Below are 21,893 nucleotides of genomic sequence, written 5' to 3'. Positions count from 1 at the left end.
TTTCCAAACACACGTATTTGATTAGTGCTAGTATCTAGTTTAAAATAAACTAACTATTTAAAATTACCTTAAAAATATCCTGGTACTGCTATATGGTGTGAAAAATAAAATGTTTTCCGGACAAAAGAAATGAATTAGTTTTATTCGTATTGACGCATTACTACTGAACACTCCAGCCCGTCAATATCACGGGAGCGAGAAATAGCGAGCGAAAACTCACCCCGTCATTTTCACGGGAGCGAGAAAGAAGGGGTTATCTCAATTGCTGACAAGAAACTACCTAAAAATTAGATACTTGGACGGTGTTTAAGGAACATTTTGCATGCATTTAAATACAAATAAATACCGCAGAATACACACTTTATTTAACAGAATTTAAATTAATTTAAAAAAACGTTTAAACCGTTCTCGAATCAAAGATTAGTTATCAAGATTTGGCTATTCATCAAAAATTTTACATTAAATACAATAATCAAATAAACTACTACTTTTAAAACAAAAAAAGTTTATTACATATGTAGGAACAATTAAAACACTATATTTATATAGTAATTGTTTTCAGTTGCACTGTAAAAAATTCAGGATAAAATGCATGCAAAGAATTTTACCGTAGAATCCATTCTTAATGTAACATGTTACGAAATATAAAAAACTGATATACCATAATTTTACCGTAAAAACTATTGTGAAATCACTGAATCACTCTAATTGAATAAATATTACTGAAAAATTGCGATATAATACAACTGTATTTTACGGATGATGCACTTAAAGTGCCCGTACTTTGTACAGTAATTTCCTCCGGAATTTTTGACAGTGCAAGTTCTAAAATGAGCAGTAATACAAAGAGGAAGAGTTTTGTTAAAATATACTAAAACTTAATATAAAAATGTTTATAAAAAAATTATGTTTGTTTCAAAAATATTTACACGTTTCAGCTATCCAAAATTCAATTGTACTTCTTTTCTCAGGGATAAATTTTCTTTGATTTCAGATTTCTTTGATGATTCTTCCACTTGAAGACTTAAAATGTTTTTATAAAATTATTAATATTCCGATGCAATCAGGAATCAGTTTTGGTTGATTCACTTTCTTCATCCACTGGTTCCACTTTTATCGTAATTTGAAAATTTCGGTATTCGAAAATGAATGTCAACAAAAATAGAAGAAAGGCGCCGTATAGTAACCATTCAAAGCCGGCGCTAAAGAACAGCAGAGTAAAACCCTGAAAATGTCAAATTTACAGATACTCAATTGAAAAAAATATATAGCATTTTCTTATACATGTCTACGTACAAGTAAATACGTACAGTGAGCAAAAAAATGAACTATATTGAATAACTTTTGATCTAATGATCGGATTTCCGGGTACAAGATTCAATCTTAATGGTGAGAAGGCCTAATTTCAAGTATTTTGGTGAATTAATTAATGCAGACTATATTTTAAATTGTGAAATCAGGCACAAATACGTATTTTCTCTGAATAATTATGCTTTTTTGACGGATTTTGATTTCTGACTCAGAAAAAATTGGGGGTAGCCAATATTTTGGCCACGAGTGCAGTTCAAAGTTTGGTATTAAAGATTTTCTCACAATTATAAAATTCTTCGTTCCAAAGATGATTCCACTAAAAATAATTTTTATTTTTTTAATTATTTTATTTAATAATAAGCAAACAAATTTTGAATTGCAAGGTATAACATTATTTTAGGAAACGTAATTTTGTCAAAATATAAAATTTACACGAAATCTGTCGAATTATTCCTGAGAAATTGGAATTTAAGCATACAACCTCCTTGAAATCAAGAACTATTCGATCTATTTCGCGCAAAATTTGTATTCTGACATATAAAAAGATTTAATTCCTTAAAATGATGTAAGAATTTTTATGCCTTACAATTCAAACATTTTTTACACTATTATTATAATAATTTATATTTTTTACACTATTATTATAATAAAATAATGTAATATATTAAATTATTATTAAACGTAGTTTTTGCGTAGAATTATCTTTGGATAAACGAATTTTATAAATGTGTAAATAATTTTTCGATTCGATTCAATAGTTTCGAAGATATGGTGAAAAAGTAAAAGTAACATTTAAGGGAACCGAATCTTAGGATTGCTCTCTTGACCAAACCATTGGGGCCATATTACGCAGATTACGGTTGCCCCTTATACCTTGGAGGGGGTGAGACATAGAAATTGTAAAAAAAAATTTGCTTCTTCAGTAAGAGTACGTTTTTGTGCCTGAATTCATAATTTAGAATATCTTCGATACAAATTAGCATATTCGAGGTCTCCTCCCTCATACTTTTAAGAATTGACTACAAGAGCGATCCCAACTTTGGAACAAAAGTTATTCATATTGGTTCATTTTGTTTTCCTTTTATACGCTTACACACACTACCCAGTAATTAAAAAAAGTACTTGTTTATACAAATTAGCTCTAAAAATATGAATAGTTAATTTCCTATTTGAAGAAATATAAATGTTTAAAAAAGTTATCATCACTATTTTTTATCGAAATAAAATGCTTTATAGTTAGGATAAATCTTCATTAACAAGGAAAGAGCGTAGTAGTATTAACAACTGTGACTTATTACCTTTTTGTTAAAATAAAAACTTTTCGAATCAGCAGAATAATTTTATTTTGTATTATTTGCTTTATTTTATTTTAATTATTTTACGTGAAAATCAGTGCGCATCTAATAATTATAAGTAAATGTTTACAAATATCCTTAGAAAACTTAGTTAAAATTTAAAAGGAAAAAATATGATTTGTATTACGTGTTCCATTTCTGAACCCCTAGCAACTTATTAGGCGTAATAAAACAGCGTTTCATGTCGCAAGGGGAGTAGAGAGTATAGTGAAGTGTCGATACTTAGTGACAAAGGAAAAAAGGATAAAAAAAAGTTGTATTTTTCTTGGATAGCTCCTGAAAACATTGTCGAATATCATTGTTTCAGAACAAACTGTCGTGAAAATCTTTTCAGTTGCACTGATTTTTTTAAATTTATTTTTCTACTATATATTAATATTTTTGGATCATTCTATTTTTCGCCAAGCAAAATATATAAAAAGTTAATCAAAACTAAATGGAATATTAAATTTTTGCATTGACTGTTTAAAAAACAACACCATTACATGATTTTTTTTATTATTTGAATTTGTAAAGGAAAATTATTTTAATTGATTGTTTAAATCACGTTAAAACTTTTCTTTTTTTCGAAGATTATCTAACGGAGAAATAGGGTATTTTATTGTGACCTAACAATCAGCTCTTTATGTAATTCTTTAGTGTTAAATTTTTAATTGTTAATTTCTGAAGGATAGATAAGTTGACAGACGGAAGAGAATTCATTGTATGTCCTACAGCTACGGTCGTTAGGGTAAGTTTTCCTGGCGTTGCTATGCCAAAGTCACCTGATGTGAAACACACTATATTAAATTTAGCCGAATTCTCTGCGAAATAAGGTAAACCAACTATGAAGTTATTAATTATTTCTGTTTAACAAGAAAGTTATAGATTGATTTTTTAAACATTAAAATTTAATTAAATCCGATATAGTTGGAAAATTCTTCTAAGCCTGGCTTTATTCTCTTGAATGCCCGTATANGTGGTCCTACTTGGAAAACAAAATTCGTGTTGCCACGCTACCCCCTCGCAATGTGAGGGAATTGCAGGACCAGTTGGTGAGAGCTTTGTACCAGATACCTCAGACTACCTATCAGCACCTTGTGGAATCAATGCCACGGCGGGTACTAGCAGTTTTGAGGGCTAAAGGTGGTCCTACATGTTATTAGCAGGGTGGTGATAATGTAGTGGCTCTTCAGTGTATATATATACTTAATTTACTCTACTGCAATTTGTGCTTCATTTAATATGAACTTTCTTAAATTTCAAATAACCAATATTGTTTAAAAAAAAACTGCATGGAAAAACTAGATAATAGACGATCTAAGTGGGTTATAAAATTTTGAGGAATGATATAATAGTATTTGTCTCTACATTTAAAGAAAATTATGATTTTACCGTGTCTTATTTGACTTTAATTACTTAATTTATTTTGTTTTCAAAATTAAATACAATAATTAGAACCTCAAACGTAACAACAATTAGAAATCTGCATTAGAGTTCTAAAACGGACTAAAATTCACTTACCGTATCCTCAGGTAACTTTAAAGCTGGAACTTTAGAGTGGAGTTTCTTCCATTTTTTATGAGATAGAGGAAAAAGTATTACAACTAAACATTAAATAAGGAAAAAAACAGAATTAAATGTTTTAAAAAGTTTTAAAGACATAAATATTTATATTATGTATTAACTTATTTCAAAAACTAAATAATCAAGGAAAATTTAGTTACATCTGTTTGGAACTGTTTAAAAAAACATGTTTTTGCTAGTTCTAAAGACTATTCCGGGGTCTGATTAAAGACACTTCGAACATTTTCCATGTTATGTAAGCATATTTTGATATTATACAAACGTATTTATGCAAACACGTTATTAAAAATTTGCTTTTTTCACTTTTTATAGTCAAGCAAAAATTTATAATTTTAGTTTAAAATTAGTTTAAAAGATAGTAAATATTTTACAGTTCTACTTTAAATAGATATTTATATAAAGATAGATATTTATTTTATTAGAGTTCTACTTTATTAAAAAGCAAAATTGTGAAAAAATTTGTTAAAAAATATGAACAACAAGTTGTTGAATTTACTAGGAAAAGTTATAATTTTCTTAATCCTCAGCTAGATGTATATTTTACACTTTATTGTATCATTCACAAAGTCAAACTCTAACTTAAAATATAACTGCTAGATGGTGCTATATAAAATATATAAAATCTAAAAAATTTTTATTACCAAATAAAGATTCGGTGAGCAAATTGTTTACAATTTATGTGGTTTCGCCCTAGATCCAATACATAACTGCTAAGCATATTTCAAAAAAAATCTTGTATGAAATAAAATTATCAGATATTTGATAATATTAACCAATATTGGTATTTAATTCTAAAATCACAGAAACATTATTAAAAACTTATGTTTAAAAAATAAATTAAAAATATATAATTTATTTAACAATTATTTATTTTTATATGCATAATTTTAACGTTAACTTTAAAATAAAAGATAAAATACACAATCATGAACATGTTTTAATAATAAGCTCAAAAAATAGGTTCAAAATTAAACCCAAAAGTTGGTATCTTAAATTCATAATATTCTACTCAAGAGCTCATTATTTAAAGTAATTAAGTTGATTAAGAAAAACTTAACATTTTATACTTACACATACAATACTTAACATTTTATATTTACATTTTATATATACTTATACATACATTTTTTACTTACATTTTACTTAATTTTTAATACCTAACATTATACTTAATATTTACTTAACATTTAACATAATATTTAACACTTTTTAACAAAGTGAATATAGTTTTTATTTCAGATTGAGCAGGATGAAACATATTTCTCAAAATGAAATCTTTATTTGGCACATTAAAGCACTTTTTAATATTTTGATACATATACCGATCCGCTCTCAGAAAATTAGTCAACATTAAACTGATATTATGGTAGATGCTTAAAAAATCGATAAAATTTATAGAATATATTTATAAGCTGGATTAATTGAATGATTTGTTCGTTCGTTTAGATATTTTAATTTATTTTTTCAATCAAGAGAGTGGCCAAAAATGTGTTCGCCCTAGGTTAAATTCACTTCAGTCATTAATATTAATATGTTCTTAACTATAATTAACTTGATTAATGAAAATTATTAAACAAAGTTAATTGATATAAATTAATTTTTCAATGGAATTATTTATAGATAAATGTGCTTTAACTGCATACAAAAAAAATTTATTCTTTAAATAGTTCAAAAAAATGACGAAATATGTAAAAATGAAACTCCAAACCCTTGACCAAGATCCTAAAAAATTTGATTATTTTTGTACATATTTTCCAAGATTGAGACTCATCTAGCGCTTTAATATCGTTTTATTTTTACTCTTCTAGTTAAAGTCGAATTATGTCAAATAGTGCTTCTCCAAAACTTCGTCTTTCCCACAGAAAGGGTAATTAATGCTAGAAAAAAATTGCAATTTTGTTAGTCTCATCGTGTCACAGGACGTCTTGCAGCAGCTATTTCAGGGGATATGGGGTTCAGTTCTGTGAAATAGTGCAAAAAGAAAGTACTGGATATCAATTAAATCTCTAGAAGAGTTACATTTGAACTTTGAACTATCTGTGTGCCATTCTTAGCCAGCATATCTGTTTACTCCCACCGATATTAATGACATTTCCTGGAATCTACTGTAGGCCAATTTGTCGTCCTTCCATCCTCAGACATTCTAGAAGAAACAGGATATCTAGGATATTCTTAAAAATAAATATTTCTCTTGAACCCAATAAAAAAATTTTATCTCGGGCTTAGAAATCTTGTTCATGGATGAATATGGGTCGTAAATATTATTTTTTAAGTGAGGCCAGTATATTTGGTCCAAATTACAGAAAATGCATTATTTAGAAGAACAAAATTAAAGGATACGAGCACCGATGAAACCTGATAGGCACAGACAAATAGCGATTCGAAATTTATTCCATTTCGAATATGTTTCAGGCAAATAATAATTTATATACGTTTGCAGGACAACAAAGAAAAATGCAAACGCAAAATGAGTGATGGATACCAGAAGGTGAGCCCACAGCACTGTTGACATCTAGAGTAAAATAATAATAATTATATATCACATCATTCAATTTATTAAATATTAATTTATTATCTAGTTTAATCGCTTAAAATTAATTTCCAAAAAAATATATAGTACTGAAATATGAACGTAACTTTTCAAATACATTATTTTATTAAAATAATATAGAGACAATACACATGACTTATTCAGGAAAAGTTATCTTAGTTTCAGAAATTCTTCGAGAATGAATATTTTAAAAGTGACAAAAAAGATGGCATTTTAATCACACAATGAACTTTACAGGGATACATATAGTATTACCTGTGGCAAAATTAAAAGAACAATGATGCAGTGAACACTTTAAAAATAACTAATTTTTAACACTGGAGAAAAAACAAATTATGTTACATGAGATTTATTAACAGATCTCAGATTCCATCACATCACTCAATTACATTCTAGAATCTGTCTTCAAACTTCAGAGATTTTTAATGCCATTTTAATCCATTTATCAGCAAAATGTTTATTAAAAACAAAACATTATATATATAACAGGGTTATAATAGTAATATAATGTTACAAGAAACTTCTACAGGGAAGTTTGGACACATTATCGTACGGGACTGGTAGCGTTTCTATATTATCAATTGTTTCTTGGTGTATTTCTGAACAAATCATAATATGGAAGCAGCCCAAGCCGCGTACAGGTACATTTCCGGCCATGGTTTCCTAAGCAATTTAAATCCTGATGATGCACCCTCACACTCTGGAAGTTATCGCAACAATAATGCGAGTCAATAATGTTATATATCAATAGTCAATAATGTTATAATGCGCTACAATAATGTTATATATAACGTCTCTAACTTGTACATTTCCGCAAAAAATTTAATTCTATAAAAAAATATGTAACTTTCAGAAAAAAATTTAATTTCAAATTTTAAATCCCCTCACTCGAATCACACAAGATCAAACATTAAAATAAATGCAAAAAAAATTTTACCTTACAGTAATCCTTATGAATAACTACTAAACTTGATACATTAGTAAACTATAGAGGAAAGGAGTACTATAATTTTTAAAAAAAATTACAATGACATTTATAGAGAGAGAAAAAAATAGAAAGAGAAAAAGAATTGCTGTTTGATGCAATGCTTACCATTTTTAGAAACTAATGAATCAATCTCATACGTATGACAACTTTAAAGACAGTGTCATTTCTAAGTTAATACTGTTTTAATAAATTTTATTTTTATGTAAATATCTATCATGTTCTGGTTACAATTTAATAAGTCATATTTTAATATAATTAGGGAAGTAATGACATGCTTAGCCGTACGAAAAATTTTATCCATTTAATAACTATAATATTTGCTTTACTTTCTTAACATTAATCTGAAATACAAAAACTTTCCAGAAACATGAAAGGAGAAATAAAAATTTGAATAATTTTAGGGGAAATGGTTACATTTTAACACACTATTATATCTTACTATTTGAGTCTAGAAGAATTTTTTTCATGACCAAAATGATTAAAATAAAATACAAAAATATCATACAATATGCAGAAAAGGATAAAAATTAACATTCTTTTTTATGCATTAATTAAAAATAACCAAAGCATTGATAGTATTTAATTAACTGCTTTTTTTTAATTTTTCATTTATTAGTTTACTTACCTCTTAGTAACATATTTTGAAGCTAAAATTTATTGTTCGCCGTTTTTTAAGTCTCAGGACTTAGAATGTTAAACTACATAATTGATGATAAAAAAGTACTTTAACTGAATAAATATCTGAATAAATACTGAATAAATATGAATTCGTTCATTTAACACTAAAAATATAGGGATAGTAGTAATCTAGATTCATTTAAAGTTAATATAATACACTAATTAAATTATTTATTTTAGAGAATCCAGTATTTTATTATAAACACATGTAGATAGAAAGAAAAAAAATGGATTTATTATTATTATTATTAATATTTTTAATTATTGAATGGACAAGATTCAACTAATGGTGAAAAAATGGAGAATATGAAAAAAAATAAAAGTGAATATGAAAAAAAACATTGTATCATTTCGCCTGAATCACTACGTTTTGTACGAAAAAAAATGCTTAGGTCATAGTTGAGGGAAAAAAAGTTGTTCAATATCTTCCACTTTAGTTGCTGACCTTGACTGCATTGAACTCTCTTGATAGCGAAACCGAAAATTTTTACTCGTGTACTCGTTTTGTCTTTTTCTAACTCCAGCCTGGAGATAATTTTATCAAAAGTTCATTGATTTAACGCTTCTTTCGTAATAATCATCTGTCTATTAATATCATAAGCTCGTAATCTCATGCCGATTAACTAATTTAAAGTTATTTACGCAAATATTTTTGTCAGTAAATTTTAATTTAATATTCGAGTTCAAATCTGTGATTTTTTTTTAAAGGACGCTGTAATTTTTATTTGTTAGTCAAACATACAATGTTTTGGTAAAAATATGATGAACTCATCTTCTAGTTCATTAAATAGCATGACATTTCTCTTTATACATTTTCGTATTATTATTATTATTAATATTATTGTCATTATTATTATTATTATCATTATTATTATTATTATTATTGTTATTATTATTATATTGTAAATTGAAAAATAAATAAGAAAAGATTAACTAATTCACAGTTTTAAAATGCTGTGGCTAAAACTCATGCTTAAATTAATGGAAAATATTCCTAACTTGATTTCCTGAAATTAAAGTCTAGCATAAAACCTCGCTTAAAAGAGAATTTCAAAAAAAAAAAAAAAAAAAAAAAAAAAAAANTTAAAAAAAAAGAAAACTATAAAAACAAAATTGCAAAATTCAGACAAACTATCATTTTGAAGTTAAAGGAGAAGCTTTAAAAAAAATTGGGGTACGTCGAAAATATAAGAATTCCTGAAAACATTGTCTGTCCGCCCACTCATTTCCTTAAAATGATGATTATATATAGTTGGGAGAATAAGATAATGGCTACATTTATATCCATGAAGAGTAAATTGGATATTCTGTATTTACAGGAACGCATAAAAGTATGAAACAAATAACATTAGTTATCGAAATTTAAAAGGAAAATATTTTACTTCGTTAAAGAAAAAGAAATTTATCTTTGAAGTTAAAAGACGCTAGTTCGAACACAGAAAAAAAAAATTCTGGTAAAATTACGGAACTGTAAGATAATGACATTTCTGGTAAATAAAACCTTAATTCTGGTAATAAAAGCCAAAATATCCGGAATTTAAGCCATTCATTTGGTAATTTTTCCGTTCATATGGTAACGGTTTACCGGAACTTCTGTTTTTCAAAATTACAGTTCTCATTACAGCACAGTAAATAAAAAATACGAAACTGAAAATTAAATTTTATCGAATAAATGGTTTTTACACAGCCATGCGGAGGTATTATGATGAAATTACCAAATTTTGAAAAAAAATATAACATTTTTATTTTCTGCTGGTCATGTGGATGAGAACACCAACAACAACAAACCGTATTTAATTATTAATTTTACCAAAATCAACAAAGCGCTTCGTTAAAAATTACCGACCATTTTACTGCTCTCATAGAGCCAGAAACAAGGTAAATTTTACCATATTCGGATAATTTTGACCATACTTTTTTTTCAGTATAAATTAAGACAAAAAATAGTCTTTCAAACTAAAGTGTTAAAGTGTGTTCCAGTTTTTCTTTTATCGTTTTTATCAGTTAGTAATGTTATCTGTCTACAAATTTTGTAACTAATTTTGATACGTTTTCTACGCAATTGGAAATAACATTCTAAAATTACGGTCAAGTAACCGGCAACAGTCTATTCATCCAATTAATTGTAAAGTTTACGGTGAAGAACATTTTTTTACTTTTATGGTTTTGAAACCATTAATAACTAGTATGATTTAAAAACCATGAATACAAAATTATATATCTTTTAATCACTTACAATTAACATGGTTTCAGAACCGTATAAAAATAAATTTTACTGAACTTTGAAGGTACTTCAGCAGTTTTATGGTGTTGCATGCGAGAATAAGAGTATCATATTCTAACAGGCCAGGATCAAAAACGGGGGAGTACACTGCAAACTTTTCGTGTGTTGAAGGGAATGAAGGTGGAAAACACTGTGGTGTCAACGCTGGGACTCGAACCCTCGTTCTGTCAGTCATGAAAAAGACAGATCTATCGGGTATAATATGTACCCATCTTCAAAGAACTAAGTGGTTTCATTAGATGGGTCTAGTTGATGTTATAAAATTCTGGTTGTTTGACCGTATAAACGATTTTTTTCACAGTTAACAGTTTGAATACCATCTTATTAATGATTATTTAACTGTTATGTGTGAATATGGTAAAATTACAGTTAAATTATTTGTTATTTAGCCATTTTTTCCGAGAAATTTCTATATATATAAGCATAAAGATATAATATTATATAAGCATAAAGACGCAATCATAGTTTTTTCAATAATACGTTTTTTTTTATTATCGATTTTTCAAATCTTTTTACACTTTTGTGACAACCAGTATAATTTAGCTACTTGAGTAGCAAACGTGTAATTATTTTCATTTTTCTTCTAGAGCTTCTGTCTTTTTTAATACAACTTAAACAAAATAAATCACACTTAATTATAGACGACATTATCAAGAAAAAGAACAAGATGTCTTAAACTTCAATTTTTAGCATTTAATTTCCAAATAACTACATAAAAACATAACAATAAGAAAGAAATGAAAAATTATACATTTTGGGTTTCAGTCCCACAAATTTCCAATATTTTTTCGCATTTTTACTGATACCATTTCCCCCAAAATGATTGCGAAATCAAGCATTTTGAGTTTAAGATAGACCAATTTTTTTTTATAAGCAAAAGCGTTTCAATTTTAAACCGTTATCATTTCACCCGAATTGTTTGCAAAACCATACACTTTACGTTTAATACCCACAAATTTTATATAGGCATTCCAATACATTCCACTTTTAAATTGTCCCCGTTTCATTTAAAATTTATAAAAATAACTATTTTGTGTGTAAGACTCATTGTCATATACATTGGCAAAAATAATATTGGCATCTTATTGCCAATATTATTTTTTTTTAACTTTTAACTGTTTGATACATTACTAAAACAATAGTGCTCATCGAAATTTCTGAATATAAAACTAGGTGAAAATGCGATTTTAATTTTTGATTTAGGTTGTTTTAGTTTACGTTGTTTTAGTTACGATTTTAATTTTTGATTTAGGTTTTGATTTAGTTTACGTTGGCAAACAAAGAATCGGTGCAACTTACAGGAATCGCTGCTACACCTGCTAAGCATGCCATAGATATTAGTCCACACCACAATCCTACAAGATTAACATTCCAAAGCCTTTTGTTGTCTCTTGACAATATACTTCTCAAAATTAGATACCTGTGACAAACAATTAGAACTCCTGAAAAAATAGAAAGCACCAACCTAACTTTAGCAAAATCAGGATGAAAAAAATTCCAATTATTAAAATAGCATAGTATCCGAACACTTTTCTTCTTTCAAATATATTTCATGCCATACTGATGATAAAGACAAGAAATAAATTTGAAGAAAGAAAAATATTGATGGAACAAAGATCACAATGTTTTCAAAAGCAGGCAATATTATAGAAAAAATATTTTTTTTTTAAATTTTTCATATTAAATTTATTTGTATTAAAGGATTATTATCTTATTAAGACATTGGTTCTATTGATATTTTAAATGCAACGAAAACGTTGCTTTTCAGCCGAAAGCAGTTCGAAATTCGTTACAAAAAGTAAATTTAAAAATAATATTCTTCCTCAAAACAATATAAACAATGTTCAAGTTGACTTTAAAACAATTAGGTATCAAATATGAAATAAAAATTCGAGACCAGAGGAATATGCTTAAATAAGTTTAATTTGGCATAAAATATAATACTTAAAATAAAAATAGAAACTATTTAACGGTTAAAAATTAAATAATGAATAAACTTACCGAGAAAACTTCCAATTATGAGTGTATAGCTAAAAATACATATTTCTGGTACCTCTGCACCTGTCTCACTGAAAATAATAAAAAAAATACATTTACTTTTACATGTGTGATCATTTTTATTTAATAATAACAGTACAATAAACAATGTTTTAAAGACACGTGATAGAAAACGTAAAGAGCACATCACGTAATGCAGAGAAGAATTAGAAACAAATTACAACTAGGAAGAAATAAATTTAGCTAGTAGGGTAGGGGAACGAGATTTAAAAATATCCATAACAGGAAAATAGGAACACTGAGGGGATGTGCGAACCTAATAAGAAATACCGAGATTAAAATGGTTTCAAAGGCATTAAGAAGAGAACACACAGTTTTGACAAATTTAAAAATGTAGTCGTGCTGTCAGACTCACAGGTAACCATCCAATCCATCAACTATTCGGACTCCAATATCAAACGAGATTTCCCAATGCCAAGAGATGTTGATTTTCTTGAGATCTCGGCAATAACGTATTGTTTTGCAATGGATTCCTGGCCACTTCAATTTATTTGGTAACGCTCAGGCAGATTTTCTTGTCAAAAGGGATGCCATGCTTTACTGTACAAAACGAGAAACCTCTTTCCATACTTCTAAACTTTATATTAAACAATTTATGCAGTCGACGTAGCAGGATGAACTCATATGTAAGATGGAAACCAAATACGGAAAAGATTGCTTTCTGGATATTCCTGATAAACGGAAGCAGTGGCATCTTTCCGCCTGTTTACTGGGCGCGATTGTCTTGCCGCTCATCTGAACCGCATTGGTATTCTTAACGAGGCTGTCTGTCCCCAGTATGACAAAAATGAGTCCATGGACAAACATCGCCTGCGTGCCTATGTAACTCTCCATGATACTTCTAGATATTGGGAAGCTAGAAGACTTTTGGAATTTTAGCCTTCGGCTATTTCTTTAACTTTTTCATGTTTTTCTCTCTATTGTTGCTCCTCTGTTTTTATCCCGTATTTGTTTGTTTTTTCTGTTCTGTATTTGCCCTGTACCTTACCTTGTTCATATGCGCCAGAAATAAGAAATAAAAAATTTTTAAAAAAAACTTTAAGAAGAATAGGATTCTGGAAAGGACAATAACTTAAGCGTAAGAGTTTTCAAAATATAAAATCATTCTAAGAAATTTAGGTCCATGTTAACTGATTTAAGCAAAACAAACTTAAACCTATGATTTGAAATTAAAAATTTATATCAAAGAGGACCATGTGAAATCTTAATTTAGAGCAAATCTTTCGTATTATTAAAGTAAGCATTTAAAGATTTGTTGAATTTGTCCCATATAAGCAAGACCACATTGACAAAAAATTTTGATAAATTCTCCTGCTGTTTCTATTCTTTCTGTTTGATTATCTCATTCGAGTAAGTTTTTTTCTTTATTTGTTTTTGGTTAGTTATTTTCCTCTGCATCTCTGTGTTTCCATTTTTTATTCTGCGTTCAAACACACATGAAAATAAATAATAACACTTATGCTATTGTCAGCTATGTGATCTTAAACTTTGGTGAAATTTAGCTCGTTAACAGGAGAAAAATGCAACTATAAAATCAAATTTATTCAAATTATAGTAAATTGTGAGCGGATTCTGGGATAATGACAAATCAATTAAGCTGAAATGATATGTACTATACCTAAGTTTCCTTGTCCTAAGTTTATAATACAAAACATATGCTGTATTAAAAAATTATTTTTTTGTTTATTTTTAGAGAAATATACTAATTCATATTTTTTAAAGTGTGTCTTCTTTTTTTTAAGGATATTAAATTCTTACTTCAGAGATAAAAACTCCAAATTACATGAGGCTTCCAACTAATGAATTGAAGTAAAAAGCCTAATCACTTGAATGCATTATAACTTTAAAAAACTTTGCAATATTATGTTATGGAATGTCATGATAAGAGCCTTTAAAGTATATTATTGGAATCCTTGTCAAACATGAAAAAATCTCCCCACCTGTAATCACAAAATGTTATTTAATGAAGAACAACATTATCAATATGGATTAAAGCGAATATGGAGTTATCACTTTGGAATTAATATGGAGTAAAGCGAGATAACGAAAATAATAACCTGTTTGAATATAATGATATGATTTGAAAGATATTATAAATTATTTGCATTTTACCTGGAAATCAATCTGATTTTAATGTTTTTAAATCCACCATCCTCGGTAATAATATTTCTTTTCTTTACTTAAATATTAATTTTATACTCCAAGTCATTTCTCGGATTTTGATTTTGAATAGGAAACAAAATCAATACCCTCTTTGACCGAGATAAAGTAAAGCTCTGAGTGCGTGTTATAATAAAACAATTTTTTTTTCGTAGTTTAAAAAGTTTTAAAAATTGATAAGGTGAATTAATAAATAATGTAGAACCAGAACGGGAAATTTGAAATGTTTTTCTACTGTCACACTTCTGATTTATCATAATTTACAGCACTACATGTTTTTGTTTGTATTTCGGTTATGCACTTTTATTTGTATGTACTTTTGGTCTGTTATTAATTTAAATATTGTCATTTTCTATTAAAAATATAATTCTCTCCGATTACTTTTATCATTTTTTAGCAATTATTAATTTTTTTGCTCCTCAGTTTGATTTTAATACGAGGGTTGTAAAATAAATAATGGCAACTTAACCTTGAAACTCACAGAAGGGCGGGCATGCGCAAATTGGATACGGGAGCGGTGAGGTGGCGCTGTTGTCGATGTGTAGAGTGCAAAAAAATGTCGATTTGCTAAGAAGGGTAGTTGTTGTGTGGCGTTAAAGTGAGGAGTTTCGTTTCCATCGCTCTAAAGCATGTTTTCAAAAGGTGATCAGCGGTCGTGGCTTACAATCGAGGTTGCCCGTGGCAAAAATGCAACAGAATGCTATCGAGGATTAGTGGAAGCCTTTGGAGCAAATGCTTTACCATATAGGACAGTAGCACGATGGATTCAAGCATCTCGTCTTNAGTATATATATATATATATATATATATATATATACACCGAAGAGCCATTACATTATGACCACCCTCCATCTACGCTCGCCCAAGTGTTCATGGTTTCTCACCCAGGAACAATGTTTTCCTGGGGCACATTAGGACCCATAATCCTCATAGAACAATACATAGTTGCAGACCAGGTTCACCCATTCATGGCAACAGTTTTTCCTGCGGGGGAGCGTGTTTACCAACAGGATAATGCACCATGTCATGAGGGTCGAATCGTCGAGGAACATTCCAGTGACTATCAAGTTATGTCTAGGCCCCCAAATTCACCTGACCTTAATCTAATAGACCATTTGTGGTCCTACTTGGAAAATCAAATTCTCGCTGCCACGCTACCCCCTCGCAATGTGAAGGAATTGCGGGACCAGTTGGTGAGCGCTTGGTACCAGATACCTCAGACTACCTAGCAGCACCTTGTGGAATCAATGCCACCGCGGGTGCTAACAGTTTTGAGGGCTAAAGGTGGTCCTACATGTTATTAGCAGGGTGGTCATAATGTAATGGCTCTTCGGTGTACATAGTAAAAAAAATTTGAAAACTGATGCGTAAAGCATGCACAGGTTGGGTTTTAATTTAAGATACCCTTTTTAGTGCAAAATATCTCCCAGGAAAGAATGTTGGCTTATATATACAATATATATTGGTGTATATGTATTGTAGATGTGGTTGCATTTTTAAATTCAAAATTTAGAAACTGATTTTTTTATAACATTATCCCCTTAGACATATCTTCGGATTTTACACTTAGGATAGATTAGGAAAAATGTCAATGTAAGGAATATCGGACAAAGACACAAGCATTCCTAGGTCAATCCAAGTATTTTACTACAAACTAAGTTTATATATTAATTTTCTATAGCAATAATACTTAATTTTTAGTGCAACTATTGTAAATCTAACAAAGATGTTAAATATTTTATAAATTATGCCAAAAATAAAAGTTATGCATTTTTCCTACTTATGATTTTTGATTTATGTTCAATTTCAAGTGTATTTCAAAAATATATTTTTCTTTTTTGTACTTCCATTATAAATAGTTTTTAAAGACCGCACTTCATTTTTTTTTAACTTTAAAAAAATTACCCTAATTTATAATTGCCACAAATCATTTATAATTGAAAGTTACGTTGCTACGCTTGATTGGAATATTCTAAGTGGAGTAAACGAGCCAACTAAAAAGTAACCTTGCTAGTGAAAATTTATTTAGATTATTAAATTCCATAAATGGGTGCCAGTACAAATTTTTATGTTAATAAAACATGTTAACAAAATATATTAACAAAAATAACAACAATCTTTTCAAAACAAGTATTTCATTACCCTGAAGATAACATTTTTTAATAAGTGCAATTGTTAATTCATTAATGCATATTAGTTCATTAATTCATAAGTGCAATTATTAATTCATTAATAATTAGGACGTGTTTGAAAATGTATCTGAAGCTCATACGAATCATTTTCTTGAAACACACACACCATAAATTTACTTTCTAATTTATTTTAGATTCAATGAATGACTACACTGGTCAAGCACTTCGTTGACTATAACCCCTTTTTTTAAAAAAATTTTTTAAGTTTTACAAGCTTCAAATTATATTTCAATGCAGTCTTTTGCAATGTTAAGAAGAACAAAATAAAAACGTAAGTTCACATAATTTTTTTTAAATAACTATACAAATATTCAGGAAATACTTCTATGAATAAAATTGCGTGTATATCTTTTGAAACTTCACATATCGCACTTTCTTTTTCGTCGCTAATTGGTAAACACACGAAGAGCATGGCTTCTCAATCATTCTCACGCAAAAAAGAAATGTAAACAAACGACGTCACAGTTCGCTGATATTCCGTTATAGCATAATTTATCACAATAAATAGATCTATATTTAAAAACTGTGTTTATCTCTTAACATTTTTGAGTATTATATTTTCACAACAAACAGGTCGAGTTTCTTTTTTTTTATGTTGTTTTGGGAAAATTATTTTTAGTAAAAACAAAGTTTTCAGGGGAATGTACTTGTTTATTTTTAAAATCAAACTAAAAAAATATATTCGACCCAAATGGTATTTTAATCGTAAAGAGCCACCCCAACCAGCAGAGTGCCAAGCAATGTGGACAATCGAGCACAAGGCCCCGAGTCACACTCAAAAATAGGTGCTACATATTACGTTGGCAGATAAAGGAGACCTGGGAGCAGTTAAACTCTAAATTCATATCGACTGCAGGAGTGGACAAAATAGATATCATTAAAATGGCCGCGTTTGAAAATGTATTATGTTCTCATATCAAACTTGTAGTTATACTTCAGATTAAAAAGCTTGCTTATAAAAAAAAATTAAAATAAAAAATTAAAAAAAAAAGAAGAAAAAAAAAGGAATTATATATATATATATTCCTTTCTTTATGTTAATCAATAAAAATTATGTAGGCTAAATAAGCTAATTGGTCCATATCTCATAAATGAAAATTATTTTAAAACATTCTGTTTTTATNATATATATATATAACTATGCACATTAGATTTTTCAATATTTATGAAAAGTATGCTATATTCCAATTTAACTATTTGCCTTTAATAATTCAAAAAAAATATTTTCCAACTAATATTGAAAGCCACATTATTTAAAATTATTATGTCTGCCAGTTAAAAAAAATCATAAACAGTAAACAACGTGTATTGTCAATAAAGAGTTTTGTTTCTTTTCTTTTCTTTTTCTTTAAATTAAAATTTACTGTTATGAAATTTTTAAAGTAGTTTACCAGGTGATGTCATGGCATTTAACAGTTATTTAAAAAAGATAATGCATGAAGCAAAGGATGTAACATACATATTTATAAGTAAACTCACCTGAAAAATGGTATGTAAATAGTAACATGCTCATTTGCTAACGCCACTATAAAGCCAATTAAAGATCCTATTAGTAGAATGGCTGATTGCCATGCAGGTAACCAATATAGTTTTTTAAAACTTATCGTCGCGTCCATGTTTCCTCGATCAAAATAGTTCTCAAAAATCTTTAAACAAAACATGGGGAGCTAAATTGCGATAATGAGTATCAAAATATTATCTCGAAATAAGATAAACTAACTAGTAACAAAAACCAGCCAGTTCTCGTCGAAGCAACTAGAAGGAGCTAAACGCAAGGTTAGTATTCTCGTAAACATGTGAGAGAAAAAGTGGAATGTCCGGTAAAAGGACGATTTGTCCTTGAAAGAAAAATTGCCGCGGGATAACTCACCTATATAAAAGTAATTATGAAACGATTTACTGCTCGTTAGTAATACTGATTATTTTCCTTAAGGGAAACAAAAACTTTTTACTCAATAAATATTGTGACTTAAATTAAGCATTTATTTTAGAATTTCAGTTGAATCCATCCCCTATTATCTTCAGTTTTAAATATTGATAATTAGATTTGTTAATATTTTTTTTATTTGTAAAAATAATAATATTTAAGAGAAAGTAATAATATTTAAATGAATTATAATTATCTAAAAAGAAAATGAATTATATTTGTGCTGCCATCTATAAGAAATTAAAGATACTAATGTAACAAAAGGTATAAAAAATAAAACATAAGATATCCGTTGAAAAATGTGTCAAATTAGAAATTATTTTATTAAACAATAATTGTAAGCATATGTACATAAATTTGAAATTCTCGGCTATTTGTGTCATTTATTTTTATGCTTAGCAATTAAGTAAAATATTATTTATTAATGAATTTCGATTTGAACTGTTTTACTTCGTTTTTTCTTGAAAGTTTATTTTAATTAAATTTAATGTATAATTAAGGATTTATGTTAGCATATAGTTACATTCAACAGTATAATTTAATTAAATAAAATTGATTGTACATAATTATTTATTAAATTCTTTTTCTCAATTACTTACGAATTTATCTCATCGAATTCTCATCTGTATTCATAACGCCAGAAGGGAGGCCGGTATTGAAAAATAGATTAATAATAATAATGGAATTAATGAAAAATATTGATTATTGAGAATTATCATAAATAATTTACTTAAAAATACTGTTAATTATTTGTTTTCCGTTTAATATTACTTTGAAAATTGAAAATCCTATTTTAAATTCATTTTTCATCTATACTATCAAAATAATTAATTGTATATGATTTGTTACTAAATGGTTTGAAATAAAGAAGTAAAAGAAAAGATGCAGGACTTAAAAAAAAACGCAGGAAGATTTTATTAAAGAAAAAGGTAAAGTGGAAGAATTTACTTTGGATCAAGGTGGTTAGTTATAGGGTTGTGCGGAATGTATTTCCTTAATGATAACTACAAACGGGTCAAATGCCCCGAAACACTCTCATTTTACGTTAGTTCAGTAACATAAAACAATATCTCGTTTGCAGAGGTAAAAACCATTAAATAAAAAAATTTTATTAATATGTTCTCGTTATATTATTCTTTAGCTATTAGGATTAATTATGACAATTAAAATCTAAAAATTTTTTATTTAGGGATATTAGTATGTTAGCAATATCTCTAGGGCACTATGACATAGGGATATTTAGTTTGGAATATTATCAATTTTATCTCAGGTCTTAAATTTCTATGATATTTTTTGTAGCATCACCGAAATGTAAAAACTTACAAAACATTAAAAAATACTAAAATAATAATTTTGAAATAAAACCAACTCTAGAAGAAGAAAATGCCTTGATGTTAGTTAATTATGATATTTAAATATTGCTTTTTTAGTATTATCTTTTTTTATTCGTTCATTTATATTATTTTATTTATTTAATTTTATTTTATGTCTTTAATTTTTAGAAAAAAACAGGTATCTGACATTTTCCATTATAAGAGAAAACCGTGTTCTTCTGCACTTAATGAAATTTATTTTGATTTGCCACGGGAAAAATCCCGTTCCCTAAATGCAATCACAACACAATTCTATGATATTTAATAGAATTCTCAACCGTTTCATGCATACACTCTTCGCATTTTGAAATATCACGCCGGTTTTTGCAACAGTAGACATGAATTTTGAACTTTAAAATTCCAGTATGCGTAAGTTCATTTTAATTCGCTCCTGTGTAAATAGATTTCCTTTCGTGTACTGTTCTGTAATTTCTTAACTTTTAATTTTCTGTTCTTTGCTCGATTTGTTTTATTTTATATATATTTTTTTACTTAATGTGTTATATTTTCGTTTCAATTTTTTGAGTGCTCCTCACACTATTGTATTGATATATTTTGCTTTAGCTATATTGAGACAATATTAGAAAGCACTCCTATTGCGGATATAATCGTGTGAGCTGATGAGGAGANTGCAGTAAGAACGTGCCATAAGATATCACTTTATTTATGCTTCTATTTTCATATTTTGTAATCTGGCAATCTGATTACGAAAATATTTTAAATCATTCTTGAAAATTTCCAGTATGCATAAGTTTATTTTAATTCACTCCTCACTATATAGATTTCCTTTTGTGTACTATTCTGTAATTTCTTTACATTTAATTTTCTGTTTTTTACATATTTTTTACTTAATGTGTTCTATTTTCGCTTAAATTTTTTGAGTGGTTCCTCACACTATTGTATTGATATATTTTGCTTTAGCTATATTGAGACAATATTAGAAAGCACTCCTTTTGCGGATATAATCGTGTGAGCTGACGAAGAGATTATATATTTTGTTTTCCGGATTTTTAATAATTTTTTTAAGATAATTTAAAAAAATTTTTTTTTAATACATTTGAAAGATACTTTAATAATTTTCTTCTCTTTTCATTATTTTTTACTATTTTTCATATTTTCTTAATATTTTAACAAAGGTAAAGTAACATTTCTACTACCAAAAATTAACATCGTTAGCTATAAATGAACCTATTATTAATACATATTTGATGCCAAGGTCGTAAAAATATTAATGACTTTTTTTTGTCAATTTATTCACTCAATCTAATTTAAATTATTGCCTCATTTTTGGTTGAAGAAAAACTTTATATGTTTTAACTGCATGCAAAAATAACATAACTTCATTTAAAAATTTATTGCCTACCAAAACTGAGCAGACTCGTTTCATATAAGTTGTTAAATCATTTAAATACTTAGAGAAAAAAACTTTTTAATAATTTCATAAACATAA

At 27.7% G+C, this 21,893-nt stretch overlaps 1 protein-coding gene across 1 annotated transcript; it reads right to left on the bottom strand.

The window, feature by feature from the left end:
• Window positions 1-488: 488 nt before the first annotated feature.
• LOC107451705 (DNA damage-regulated autophagy modulator protein 1) lies at window positions 489-18,992 on the bottom strand. The gene is made up of 6 exons (XM_016067881.4): window positions 18,623-18,992; window positions 12,735-12,802; window positions 12,033-12,175; window positions 6,573-6,744; window positions 4,170-4,252; window positions 489-1,225 (listed from the first exon to the last, which is right to left on the bottom strand). Exons 1-6 carry the CDS (start codon window positions 18,802-18,804, stop codon window positions 1,064-1,066), a joined length of 810 nt encoding a protein of 269 aa, XP_015923367.1. The 5' UTR covers window positions 18,805-18,992; the 3' UTR covers window positions 489-1,063.
• Window positions 18,993-21,893: the final 2,901 nt, after the last annotated feature.

This window comes from Parasteatoda tepidariorum, chromosome 7, assembly GCF_043381705.1.
Source record: "Parasteatoda tepidariorum isolate YZ-2023 chromosome 7, CAS_Ptep_4.0, whole genome shotgun sequence".
Classification (NCBI taxonomy): Eukaryota; Metazoa; Arthropoda; class Arachnida; order Araneae; family Theridiidae; genus Parasteatoda; species Parasteatoda tepidariorum.
Note: the sequence above shows the minus strand (reverse complement) of the source record. Positions and strands in the feature narration are given on the sequence as shown.